The sequence below is a fragment of the Oryzias latipes genome, chromosome 2 (assembly GCF_053564925.1).
Source record: "Oryzias latipes strain Hd-rR chromosome 2, Olatipes_Hd-rR_3.1".
NCBI classification, from domain to species: domain Eukaryota; kingdom Metazoa; phylum Chordata; class Actinopteri; order Beloniformes; family Adrianichthyidae; genus Oryzias; species Oryzias latipes.
Window position 1 is genome coordinate 5,959,647 of NC_136238.1, and position 11,923 is coordinate 5,971,569.

Below are 11,923 nucleotides of genomic sequence, written 5' to 3' on the forward strand. Positions count from 1 at the left end.
TCCCATGTATTTTTATTTTTGGAGATTTTAGTTTAGTAGTTAGTACTAAACTAAACTAGTACTAAACTACAAAAATTAGTAGTTTAATTTTATGGATTAATTTGTCTCAGTTTAGTCAAGTTCAAATAATCTAAACTGAAAAGTTTGTTGCTTCTCTAAACATCACAGAGAAAAGATAGAAAAATAAAATTTTATCATTGTTCACATTCAAATTAAAATTAATTAATAAGTAACACTAATTTTTAACACGTTTCTGTTCTGATTGATGACACACGAGGAAATTTAAGCTTAAGGTTTAATTTCTGAGTGTTTCTTTATTCAAATCAATGTGAATCAGGAGCAGATGAAAAAAAGCAGCTTGAAAAAGCGTGTAGATGAAAAGACGGCGTGGGACTTTAGACCTAAATGTCGTCACCTCCTCCTCAGAACTACCTTCAGCTTCAGTAAAATGACTTTGATGCTCAGTGCAGAGTTGCAAATCTGTTTTATTGAGAAAGCGACACAAGCTCGTCTTAAAAAAGGGAATAAAAGAAACAAACACTTCCAACAATTCACCAAGAAAAACAAATGAAAATTTTGTTGTCACTGCCGTGTTGGGGGGGAGGAGGGGTGGGGTGGGGGTGTTGGTGGATCTATCCGGTTTTCTCCTAGAACCTTCCAGAGCGTTCTCGGTCCCTCGACCTCCTCCTCTCGCGGTCCCCTCGTCGTCGATCCCTGGAACGGGAGCGCCGTTCGCGGGAGCGTGAGCGAGAGCGGTGCCTGGCGGGAAAAAAGGACAGCGGTTATCCTCTGGATCGGGGGCGGCGGCGGCGTCTGCAGCGCGGCGGCACCTTTTCCTGCGGCGGCCGTACAGCTCCCTCCGAAGTTCCCTGGATATGGGTTTCAGATGCATGAAGTTGCAGAAGCCCCCACGGGTGCACTCTCTGGGAGGAAACGAAGCAGGAAGGGGTTAATTTGGCCAGAGAACCCAGTTTTTATCTTTTTCTGATGTAACAAAGTGGAAAAACAGCAGGTTTGGTGACAGACGAGGACACACGTTCATGATGCGTCTGCACACCCTCAGCTTTGGAAGAGCGGCTCCACATTCAACAAACGTTTCACCTAAACTCTGAATGTAAACATGATCTGACTCTGCATGCTTTAACAGGTTAGAGGTCTGCAAGCTTTAGATCAGGTTTAAGGTGAAAAACCGTACAGGTGAGGTTCCCTGCACTGAAACACCACAGAGGGTCACAAATCACCTGTATTTACATAAAAATGTATGAATCAAATCCATTTAAACAGTAGATTTATGAGTTTGACAGCACCTGCATGTTTATACTAATGAAGATTTATCATTTTTATAATCATTTATATTCTCCAACTATATATTTTTCTATTGTAAAATCGTTCCTTTTCATTATGATTATGCAGCTTCTTTTTTTTTAAACTGTTGTTTTTAAGACATATTTTCAGCACATCGGCAGGAGTTCATCAGAAAATAGATTTTCGGCTGTTTGTGAGAAAGGTTAGCCAAGCTAATTTCCCAGCATGCCTTTGTTTACACTCTTTTCCGCTAGCGACAGGTGCCTCACAAGCCCATGCTAATGTTAGCAAAACAATAAAAACGCCGAGCAACATCGGAGCTATCCAGCTCAGAAAATGAAATCGTATGTGCATCTATTTGTCTGCAAGCGTAGCTCAGCGTAAAAAACAAGACTTTGTTCCGCCCACGGCAGTACCTGCTACATAAGTCCGAGCTTTTTCAAATGTTTTGATTTGCTTCTGATCTAAGCGATTTGAATAAAGAAATACTTAGAAAACGCAGCTTTGATCTTAAATTCCTTTATATATATATATCCTCCATTATGATAAAAAAAGCTACAAGAACATGTCAAAAACGGCAAAAACACCATTTTTATCGGAGAGGGTCTTGAGTTCCCGGTTATCAGGAATGTCTGGATCAAATCATGTGGTGGGACATCGATCACATTGTTTGAGATGATGTATCCTGATCAGGGCCGTGATATTTCTTTTATTCTCATTATTATAATCAGCACTTTATAATTTTAAGTTTTTTTATTACAGATCAATGCTTTAGCAGAAGTCTGCATATCGTATCAACGCATCTTATTTTTTCCCTTTAAGTGCAGCAGAAGGCGGCACCAGTTGGAGCAGGAGGCGAACCAAAAACAGTTCACAAATGTAGACTTTTGGGATCAATAACTTTTAATAAGCGTATAAAACTGACAAGAAAGTGTGTTTTTTATGTTTATCTTAACACAAACATAGCCAAAGGCATTTAAAGAAACAAAATTGGACATTTGATTCTTTAAAATGAGAATTAAACAGATAAACAACAGTGAGACGGTTGCTAAGGGACAAAGTGGGAAAAAGTAATTTAAAATAAAAATCAATAATGTCTGAAAAACAACCAAAACTACTAAAACGTTTCATTGATCTGAGCGAGTCTTCATGTTTATGCAACAACTGTGATTTAAAAAGAAAGATGTGTTTTTTGGAATTTTAATGGAGAAATGAATCACATTTGATCAAAAATGTTCAACAGTTTAGAAGAATTAACAAACTTTCTATCATAACTTATGATCTGTTTTTAAAGCAACTTCCTAGAGGTGTTTATTTTTAGTTTTAAAAAAGAAACAAGGGTTAATATGATAAAAACCTAGGAAAACCTGGATCTTTATTATATTTGTTCTTTTTTTCCTTTTTTACAGAAGCGTCGGCACAAAACAACCTGATTGGTACAACCCAATCAGGGATCTGGGAATACGATAGACGTGACATTTATGCAAATAAATACATACAATTGCGTTAGGAAACATTTAATTCAACTAATGTTAAATTTTGACCTATAAAAAAAGTTTAATTCCTAACAAAAACCCTGTTTATTTGAGTTAAAAAGGTGTTTCAGCTACTAAACGACATGAGGGAAATTCAAAAAAGAAAACAATAAACTAACTTTAACAGAAAATCTTGACTTTACCATTTAGAAATGTTTTTTATTGCATCCTACTGTTAATATAATTACAAACTCAAATACAACTTAAGCGCTTGTGTTAAATGGCTGGAAGCATAGACAATAACAGCGGACATGATTTTTTTGTACATTTCATGTTATTCACAAGCAAAAAGGCTCATTTAAATGGATTGAAATATTTATTTCCCAGTTTTAATGAAACTTATACACTTTTATTTATTCTTAAAGATTTTTTGTCTGAGATTTAAACAGTTTAAACAGATCTACCACTAGAGGGCAGCACTGCGTTTTACCAACACTAAAATCTAATTGAACATTTACAGATAAATAGATCTAGATTCTTCAGAGAATCAGGGTTTGATGCCTGACGCTGGCGGCTGGACGTCACACTCACCCCATTTCGTACTGACGGCAGCAGGCTTCCCTGAAGTCGGTGACGGGCGACAGCTCTGCATGGATGGGCTGGCCGTTGAACCAGCGGTTGTTCAGGTCCATGACCGCCTTCTCCGCATCCTCCTCACGGCGGAACTGCACAGCAGGACGTTACGTTACTCAGCGGTAGCGGCGCCCCCTAATGGGGATCCGAGCGGACCACCCACCTTCACGTAGACGTTGCCGACGAGGTGGTCGCCCAAGTTATCGCACACGTTCATCTCCTCCACCTCTCCGTACTTCTCCTCCATCTCCGTAAAGACTTCCTGCGGGGAGAGCGAGCAAAAAAGTGTCACTTCCTGTGCAGAAAGCATTTGTTATACCCTGTGACATGGTTAATTATGGGATGTCGAGCGTGAAAGTTGGACAGAACTTTTTTTTCCCAGACAAAAATGAAAGGATCTTAAATTTGAACCTCACATTTCCAACCTAAAAACAGAAAATCCCGAGCAAACGTGGTCAGAACAGACGGCATCACAAACACAAACACACACACACTTATTGTGGTGTAATCACAGGTTTCAAAGGCGCCGGCGTTTTGGCCTCTGAAGGCAGATAAGACGCCCGGGTCACTCACCTCAAAGAACTCGTCGTAATGTTCCTGCATTTCCACATCGCTGACGGCACCTGCAAAGAGAAACGACACCAGAGGACAGCAGTTGATGCGACGCTGCACACACAGCAACAATCATGCTTCACTATCACGACTATTCAGAAAATGTGCATGTAGGACTGCAGTGAAAATGACAAACTCGATACAGACCCACTCAGATGGAGAATTTAAATAAAGAGAAGTCAGCTTTAAATTGGCATTTCTGTGAATCTGGAGCAGACGTAAAAATAGAAAATAGATCCATGAACGTCTTTGTTTTTCCTCGTCTGAGCTGGAATCTGGATCTAAACTGTACGGCTGGACAGATCTGATACGGATCGCCATTTTGCTGCACCGCTAATGTGAGGTTGGGCGTTTGAGGGGCTGTAAGCTAGCAGGGGGAACTCCACAACTCAATAGGGTGAATGGATCTCCTGCCGCTCTGCAGAAACTATATCCTAGAAAACGACACAGGTTCTTAGATTGTGGCTAAAAACAGCATCATCAGTAAAAGACGGCTGGAAACGATTTGAAAATAGATCAGAATAGGATCGGAGGAGTGGGAGCAGAGAGAAAAAAAAACATGGGAAAATGTTTGTTTTGGACACCAAGCGTGAGTTTAAATCATCATTTCACAGAAAACCGCTGTGAGAAAAGGAGAACCTGTGTTGACGGCATGTGGTGCTGGTGAAGGTGGAGGATAAACAAAAGCTTTTCCAAAGATCAACACAGAAGAGAAAATGTTCCAAAAGACTGAAACAAGTGTTTTTCACTAAATTGAGATCACTTGAAGCCTCTCTAGGAATTTTATTCCTGGATTTGCAACAAATGTAGAAGATCTGACTTGTTTTAGTACTTTTTCTCTCCAATCACCATCTTCCCCAGATTCACAATGATTTGAATAAAGAAACACTCAGAAATGCTATTTAAGCCTAATTTTCTTCATAAATGTTCTCCACCAGAAAAAAACGACACAAGAACAGGTTAAAAACGGTAAACAAGACCTGAATATTTAGTTTGAAAGTTCTATAATAATGAAACAGAAGCTAAAAAACAAGGAAAGTGGTTTGCAGGAAATCAGAGAAGCCCTCTGACAAGTCTTCGGCTTACAACGAGAAGCATCAGCCGTTTGAGCGCTGTTTTGAGGATTACGGTAGATGTTCTGGATCAGGATGGTCTGCAGAGGAAACCAGAGACAGTTTTTAGAACATGAACATAATCAGACGACGTTCTACAGCTGCATCCGGACTGTTAAACTCGTGCGTTTGTTCATTAAGCATGCAGAGAACGCTGAGGCCTTGAACGCTTTCAAACGTTGATAAATAGAAAACTGGAGGAATGAACTTCACCAGAGCAGGAAAAGTTCAGGAAAAGACAGAGTCTGCTTCAGCTTAGAAAATCGAAATAACATTCCACACCTAAACACTGCGATTTCTTAATTCTAGGATCAGCTGGTGCGGATTTTTCCACTGGTTTACGTTGCACATGAACCATAACTGTACTATAAATGCTTCAGAAAAAGATCCTATGGTGAGAGAAACGTCCATCTGCAGCCGGGTTTGTTTGTTTGTGTGAAGGAAATTCTCACCTGACTAAAGGTCGGTTTGTTATGCAATCTCGAGCAGCGATCTCCATGTCTGCAAGCTCCAATTTTGAAATAGAAGGAGCAGTTGACCCTGAAAAGAAATTTCATTTTTAATGCGAGAAAGAATTTGTTACACTAGGATGATAATTTATGACATATTTAACAACAATCAGGACTTTCACAAAGTGCTTCAGCATAATGACTGACTTAGTTTAGCTTCAAAAGAAACATTTTCTGCATTTCTTGGCTAATCAGCTGCTGGTAAATAAAACAGTCACTTTAAACTCTTGTTTAGATCATTTTATTAGTCAGTTAGCTTCTTAAGTAGTTGATGGGTGGGTAGGTTTTTAGGATAGAAATATATACAGCAGATAAATAATTCACCTCTCACCTAATATCACAAGATTTAAACACTAAAACTGTTTCTTTAATGGCTGTTTTTGTTCTTGTTTCGACAAGAAAGCAGCTGTAACTCAGTCCATGGGGTATAATGGCTTCATTAAAACTCTGTAGTGGGGTAACAGTGTTCATAAATCACAAAGAAAAGTAGGTGGAGAAAAAAATATCTACAAAAAACTGTGCACAGTATTTATGTGAAAAGTAATTCTGAAGCCTAACAAAATTGGTTTGGGAATAAAAATTTAGGAAAATAAAAGATTTATAATCAAACTGTAGTTTATTCTGATTTTAAAAAGTATTAGTAAACCCCTTTAAAACTGATTAGTTTGGGGGATCAGCTTATATATATTTAAATCAGAAGTTGTCTGGAAAACATCCAAAAAAAAAAAGGAGCCCAATCTTTTCCTAAACCTAAAACAAACATTTCTTAAAATTAAAAGTCTTTCTGCAGCAAAAACTCCATTAATATTGGCATATTTATCTAAATAATCAGCTAAATACTGTATAATCAAGCATCTATTGAGTCATCTAAAGTGAGTTTGAAGATGTTTGTAAGTAATCATTTAGTCATTATAAAGTTATTAAAACAGAATGTCACAAGAAATATAACCTTTTTTTATTAAAAGGGATTTTGTTATTTCTTTTTATCTATTTAGGAAAAAACATTGCATTTCATTAAAAAAATCTTTAGGAAAAAACAAAAAATAACTTCTATATCGAATCGATGTATGACTCAGAACAACTAGCTGCCCTTAATTAAATTTTAATTAAATAACAATGACGTAAAAAAAAACAATTTAACCAAATAAGAGACCTCTGTCTGTGGTTTTATTACGTCTAATCAATTAACAAAAAACTAGTTCTTACGTCGGATGGTTAATTTGGTAGTCGAGTTAGCTAAACAACCGCTAGTTCACCGCTCAAGTTAGTAGTCTTGTTGGCGGAAAATGAAGGATATTGCTGCTCCCCACCGGCGGAACGGAACAAAACACTCCGCTTGTGCAAAAACGCGTCGATGCTAACAGCGCTTTTAGCTAGCACACAATGCTAACAGCATTATCAGCTGCATGTTTCTCGACCCATGTTTGTCCACAAATATCTGCTTAAATTACAAGCTAGCACACATCAAGTATAAATATGTTTTTTGAAGGCCTGTTTAACTTTGTAGGCATGAGTGGGCCACAAACGGCATCTTCGTGTACGCCCGAAATATACTTCACGAGTTTCATTCAATGTGTGTTAGCTGCCTGTTAGCTTCCTTTTGCTAACGCACCCTCGCTGGGGGCGTTAAAAAGAGCCGGGGCGAAAGAAAAAAAGCCTCCAGCAATGATACAAAAACGCCCGCTGCAAGAAAAACTATAATACGGTTCGGAGTTTAGGCGCTAAAAGAGAAAAATGTGGAATAAAACTTACTTGTCTTTCTCTGTGCCGAAAATGGACGCCAGATACTCCGCCATTTTCGCCCAGTCGTGGACGCTTTCAATGACGTCAAAACGTAAAGTTGAAAGTTTTCGCAGAGCGCATGCGCAGTGACGGTCTTCTCCCGCCTTGCAGTCACTGACAAAACCACACAGTGGCGCTGTTGTTTCAGAAAATATAAAATGTAGAAATATATGCACATTAATAAATATTAATAGTTATCCGTACTTTAAATGCTCTTAATATTTTTAACGATAAAATTAGTCTTATTTAAAAAAATTGAAATAAAAAATATTTTAGTCAAAACTTTAAAAGAAAAACACAAAAAGATTTCAAAATAAAAGTATATTTTAAAGAAGTTTGTTTAGGATTTAATTTTAGGGTACAAATACTAGAAAAATTGTTTTTTTAAACATGTTTATAATGTCCAAAAAGCCAGATACCAAATGGATACTATTAACTAACTCAATGATGTAAGTATTTATCAGCTGTTGCTAAATTTATCACTTTATTGTGACAATTTTGACTCATCGAGGAACAAATGAGTCAATTCAAGACATTTAAACTATTTAAACAGATGCAAAAAGTAGAGCATCTTTATGTTTCAATCTAAAGAAAAAAGGGGCCAAAAAAGATGTCTAAAAAAAGATGAATGAAGCCATTTCCTTGACAGGTAATGAGGCAACCGCATAGGAAGGGATGGTAATGGAAGCCGTTTGTAAGGGTACGGCCTTTTCATCTTCTCATCAGATAAGTGCATGTCCTCCACGGCAGAAACCACAGTGCTTTGCATGAAGCCGCTCAGCTCTGCAGGAGTTGCAGGCGATGAAGATGAAAGCACGAGAGGAGAGGAAGTCATTTCAAAGAACCACAGACCCTGCCAAGAAGTGATGGAGGATTTAAGAGCAGCGTAAGATGTCTGCCACTGCTGGATCATGGGGGACCCCCCCCCCCTGATTGGAGACACTGAGTTCTGAATCTGGAAAATTAGTGTAAGAGACGACCACCCACCTGCTCACCTGTACTGCTGTCGCCCCCTCCCTCCACTTTCAAGGGGGTAGTGATGTTCTGTTACATGAGCTCACACCTGAAAGAGGAAGCAGCCACTTCTGGTTAGCTATTTCTGTGCCGTTTAACCTAAAACGTGTTTGATGGAGCATTTCTCACTGAAGCTGGTTAGGACTGGACGTTTGAACCATGAGGCCTGATCCCTGGCTGACCGTCCTGGGGGGCTTTATTCTGGCAGGGCTTCTTCTGCCCCTGAAAGCTGATGGTAAGTGTCACTCACTGTTTTGTGAAGTGATTGCTTCCATTGATTTGTAGACTCTCAGCCTCGTTAAATTATAGTTTAGCCCAAAAAATTTTCAGAAAATGTAAAACCTCAGATCTAGATGAAGTTGGAAACTCAAAGAAATATACATTTTTTCTCGTTTTTGAGCAAAACCACCTACTAAATCACACTTTTGAGTGTTTCAGAGGGGTAGATTGCGATCGGGAGTCTTTCTGAAACAAGGGCAGCTTTCAAAACGTCACCAAACCTGTCAAATTCAACAAATGTGGTTTCTGCAGGTACTATTTTTCACAGTCTCAGTGTTTTCTGTCATGTGTGTGGGAGGCACTGCATGGAAACAATTATATTTATAAAAAACACATCCTCCAATCAAAAAGCAAACATTTCCTTCAAAAATTTCAACGTAATTTTTATCCTTAAAAGACATTATTTTCCTAAAACGCTGTGTAAAATTAATCAAGAACAATATGTTCTCAAATACTAATATAAATTTAACTAAAAAAAACTGTTTTTAAAAGCAAAATAGTCTCAAAATCCTTGAATTGGTTGTGAATTTGACTGCGAAAAAACCTTCAAAAAGATTTGTACGCATGTTTGAGGTATAAAAATTAGGACCTGAAACGTTTTAAACGGTTTTAAAAAGTTGGAAGACCCCACCAGAGTCTCTTTATCAGTCACCCTACAGGAAACTTTCAGGAAAGAACCTTTTTGCATCTTATTAGAAAGTTTTCACCTTGCTCTTATGAGTGACAGCAACAATAAATGTTCTTGTTTGTGCTGCAGTGATGTTTGTTGTTTAGTTTTTAGGATTTGGAGTCAAATAAATTCAGACATGTTCTAGGATGCTCTGCAAAAAGGGAACCTGATAGAATCGGATTAGATAAAATGTAAAATATCTTAATAAAATCAAAGTTAACTACGACGTCCGGCAGTCAGTTTCTTAAGCCGTTTCCTTTTTTTACACTTAAATATACAAAAAATGGGATTGAGCAATAAATACTGTGTCAACAGATGTAATGTTAATGTTAAAATGATGATATTTTTTTATGACTGAATATATTTAAGTATTTTTAATGACCTATAAAAGTATTTTTTCTGATAAAAATGTATTTTTTTTAAATCACAAACCTTAACGACAACATTAAATGTGTTAAAATATGTCCAATTTTTTAGTCACTGCTTTTCAAAATCCCTACAAAAGTGAAATTCTATATGTTCTGATATTTTTACACATCTGTAATGATGGTTTTAGGAGGTGGAAGTTAAACTGCATATATTCAGTTCCGGCAAATTGCTTTATATGATTGCAATAAAAGATTTTAATAATTTCTTTTTAAATTGTTGCGGTTTCAAATTCCAAAAATGAGAAAATGTTTCTCCTTTTGTTTGAGATTTTCAGAGGATTGAAGCTGGTTGCCATGGAAACACAGACTTTGATAGATACAGATGGCTGATGTACAGATGTAGGGGAAAGACGAACTCAGCTTCTGAAACAAACCTTCAGGACGTTTGGTTGGAGTTCCTCAATCTCAATCATTTGCATGCAGTGTCCCCTAAACTAAGGATGACAATAAGAATTTTCTCACTGTTTAATGAGTTCTTCTTGTTTTGTTTGTTTGTTTGATCTTAGTGTCATTAAATGTGTCATTAACTAACCGCAGCGGAGAGATAAAAGTATTTGTCAGTCACAGATTCTGCAAATGAAAACTCTGAGTTTGTTCTGTCAGGTTCATCAAAGAATCACTTCAACTGTCGGAGACAGAACGTAAAAAATAATCAGAGAAATCATATTGTTTGATTTTTAAATAGTTTAAAAATGATTTCAAATACAACAAAGGTTCACCTCAGTACTTTTTAATGTAACCCTGGTTGGTCAAAGGTTTCCTGTAGATCTTCAGCAGGTTTTCAGACAGTAATTGCTGTTCTGGTCCATTCCGCCATGCAGATCTTCTCCACAGCTGTGATGTTTTGTGACGTTGGACTCCATTCACAGATTCTCTATTGGATTGAGGTTCAGGGACCAGCTAGAACCCCCTAAAAATCTAGAACACGTCTCATCCTCCATGCACTCACTAATGAAAGGAGATTTTTGTCCAGAATCTCTCCACACATGGATCCACTCATCCTTTCCTTCGTACGGATCAGTTATCCTGTCCTCATGCTTCACAGTGGGTTTGCTGTTCTTCAGTGTTTTTCCTCCTCCAAACTTGAAGAGTGGCGTTTATATCACAGAGTTCCATTTTGGTCCCACTGACCTCATGACCTTCTCCGAATCCTCCTCTGGATCATCCAGATAGTCTTTGGAGAAGTCCAGACACACACTGCTTGAAGCAGGGAAACCTTTGGAGCTCTGCAGGATATGAATCCATGACAACACAGTCTGTTACCATAGTAACCTCTGTCACTGTGGTCTCAGCTTTCCTCAGGTCATAGACCAGTTCCCCCGTGTTGCTCTGACCGGTGTCCTCACGCTGTGAAATCTTCATGGAGCTCCAGGTGGAGGAAGATTGAAAGTTTTCTGCTATTGTCTAAAAATTGCTCCAACAGTTCTTATTGTAGCTCATTTTAGTCTGGTTCTGGTCTAAAAGTTTGTCCCTGGTGTCCTTTGACAGCTCTTTGGTCTAAGTCACGGTGAAGAGGTTTCAATCAGACTGCTTAAGGGTGAAGACTGGTGTCTTTTACACAGATAACCAGTTTGAACAGGTGACATTAATACAGGTAACCAGTGGAGGAGAGAAGAGCTTCTTTAAGGAGAAGAAACAGGTCTGTGAGGACTGAATTTGTAAATGTTTGGAGGTACAGTCACCTATTCTCTGCACTCTCAGAGTTAACGTGTTTCTATGATGAAGAGAACGGACCAAACTCAACTTTTTCTATGGAACAATCTGACTAAAACGTTTTCCCTCCACGTAAGGAGTTATGCATCTTCTGATTGCCAAGGAGTATACTTGTTGCTATTACTTTTTTTAATTTATTTTTTTTAATACATTTTATGTTTTTAATATGTGTTTTCTTTTTGCACAGGGGAGAGAGTGTGAAAAAGACAGAAAAAAGAGAGATGGGGAGAAAGTAAGGGGATACAAGCTGCTAATTTGAACGATTATGATTTTCATAACATTTATGCCAGATCTGGTGGACAAATGTTACATCCAAAAGGGAAATTCTGACACTAAGAAAAGCGGGAGACTTCTTTCCATCACTACACTGTGGGTTAGGAGGAGGGATGAA

General features: G+C 38.1%; 1 protein-coding gene across 2 annotated transcripts; it reads right to left on the reverse strand.

The window, feature by feature from the left end:
• Positions 1-467: 467 nt before the first annotated feature.
• On the reverse strand, positions 468-7,550 carry LOC101158751 (splicing factor U2AF 35 kDa subunit). 2 transcript variants are annotated; one of them, XM_011485614.4, is made up of 8 exons: positions 7,399-7,550; positions 5,590-5,677; positions 5,115-5,178; positions 3,987-4,036; positions 3,577-3,675; positions 3,372-3,505; positions 831-923; positions 468-759 (listed from the first exon to the last, which is right to left on the reverse strand). In XM_011485614.4, exons 1-8 carry the CDS (start codon positions 7,440-7,442, stop codon positions 648-650), a joined length of 684 nt encoding a protein of 227 aa, XP_011483916.1. In that variant the 5' UTR covers positions 7,443-7,550; the 3' UTR covers positions 468-647. The 2 variants fall into 2 exon arrangements, with proteins under 2 accessions (XP_011483916.1, XP_004066668.1); XM_004066620.5 differs by having other exon boundaries at positions 5,112-5,178.
• Positions 7,551-11,923: the final 4,373 nt, after the last annotated feature.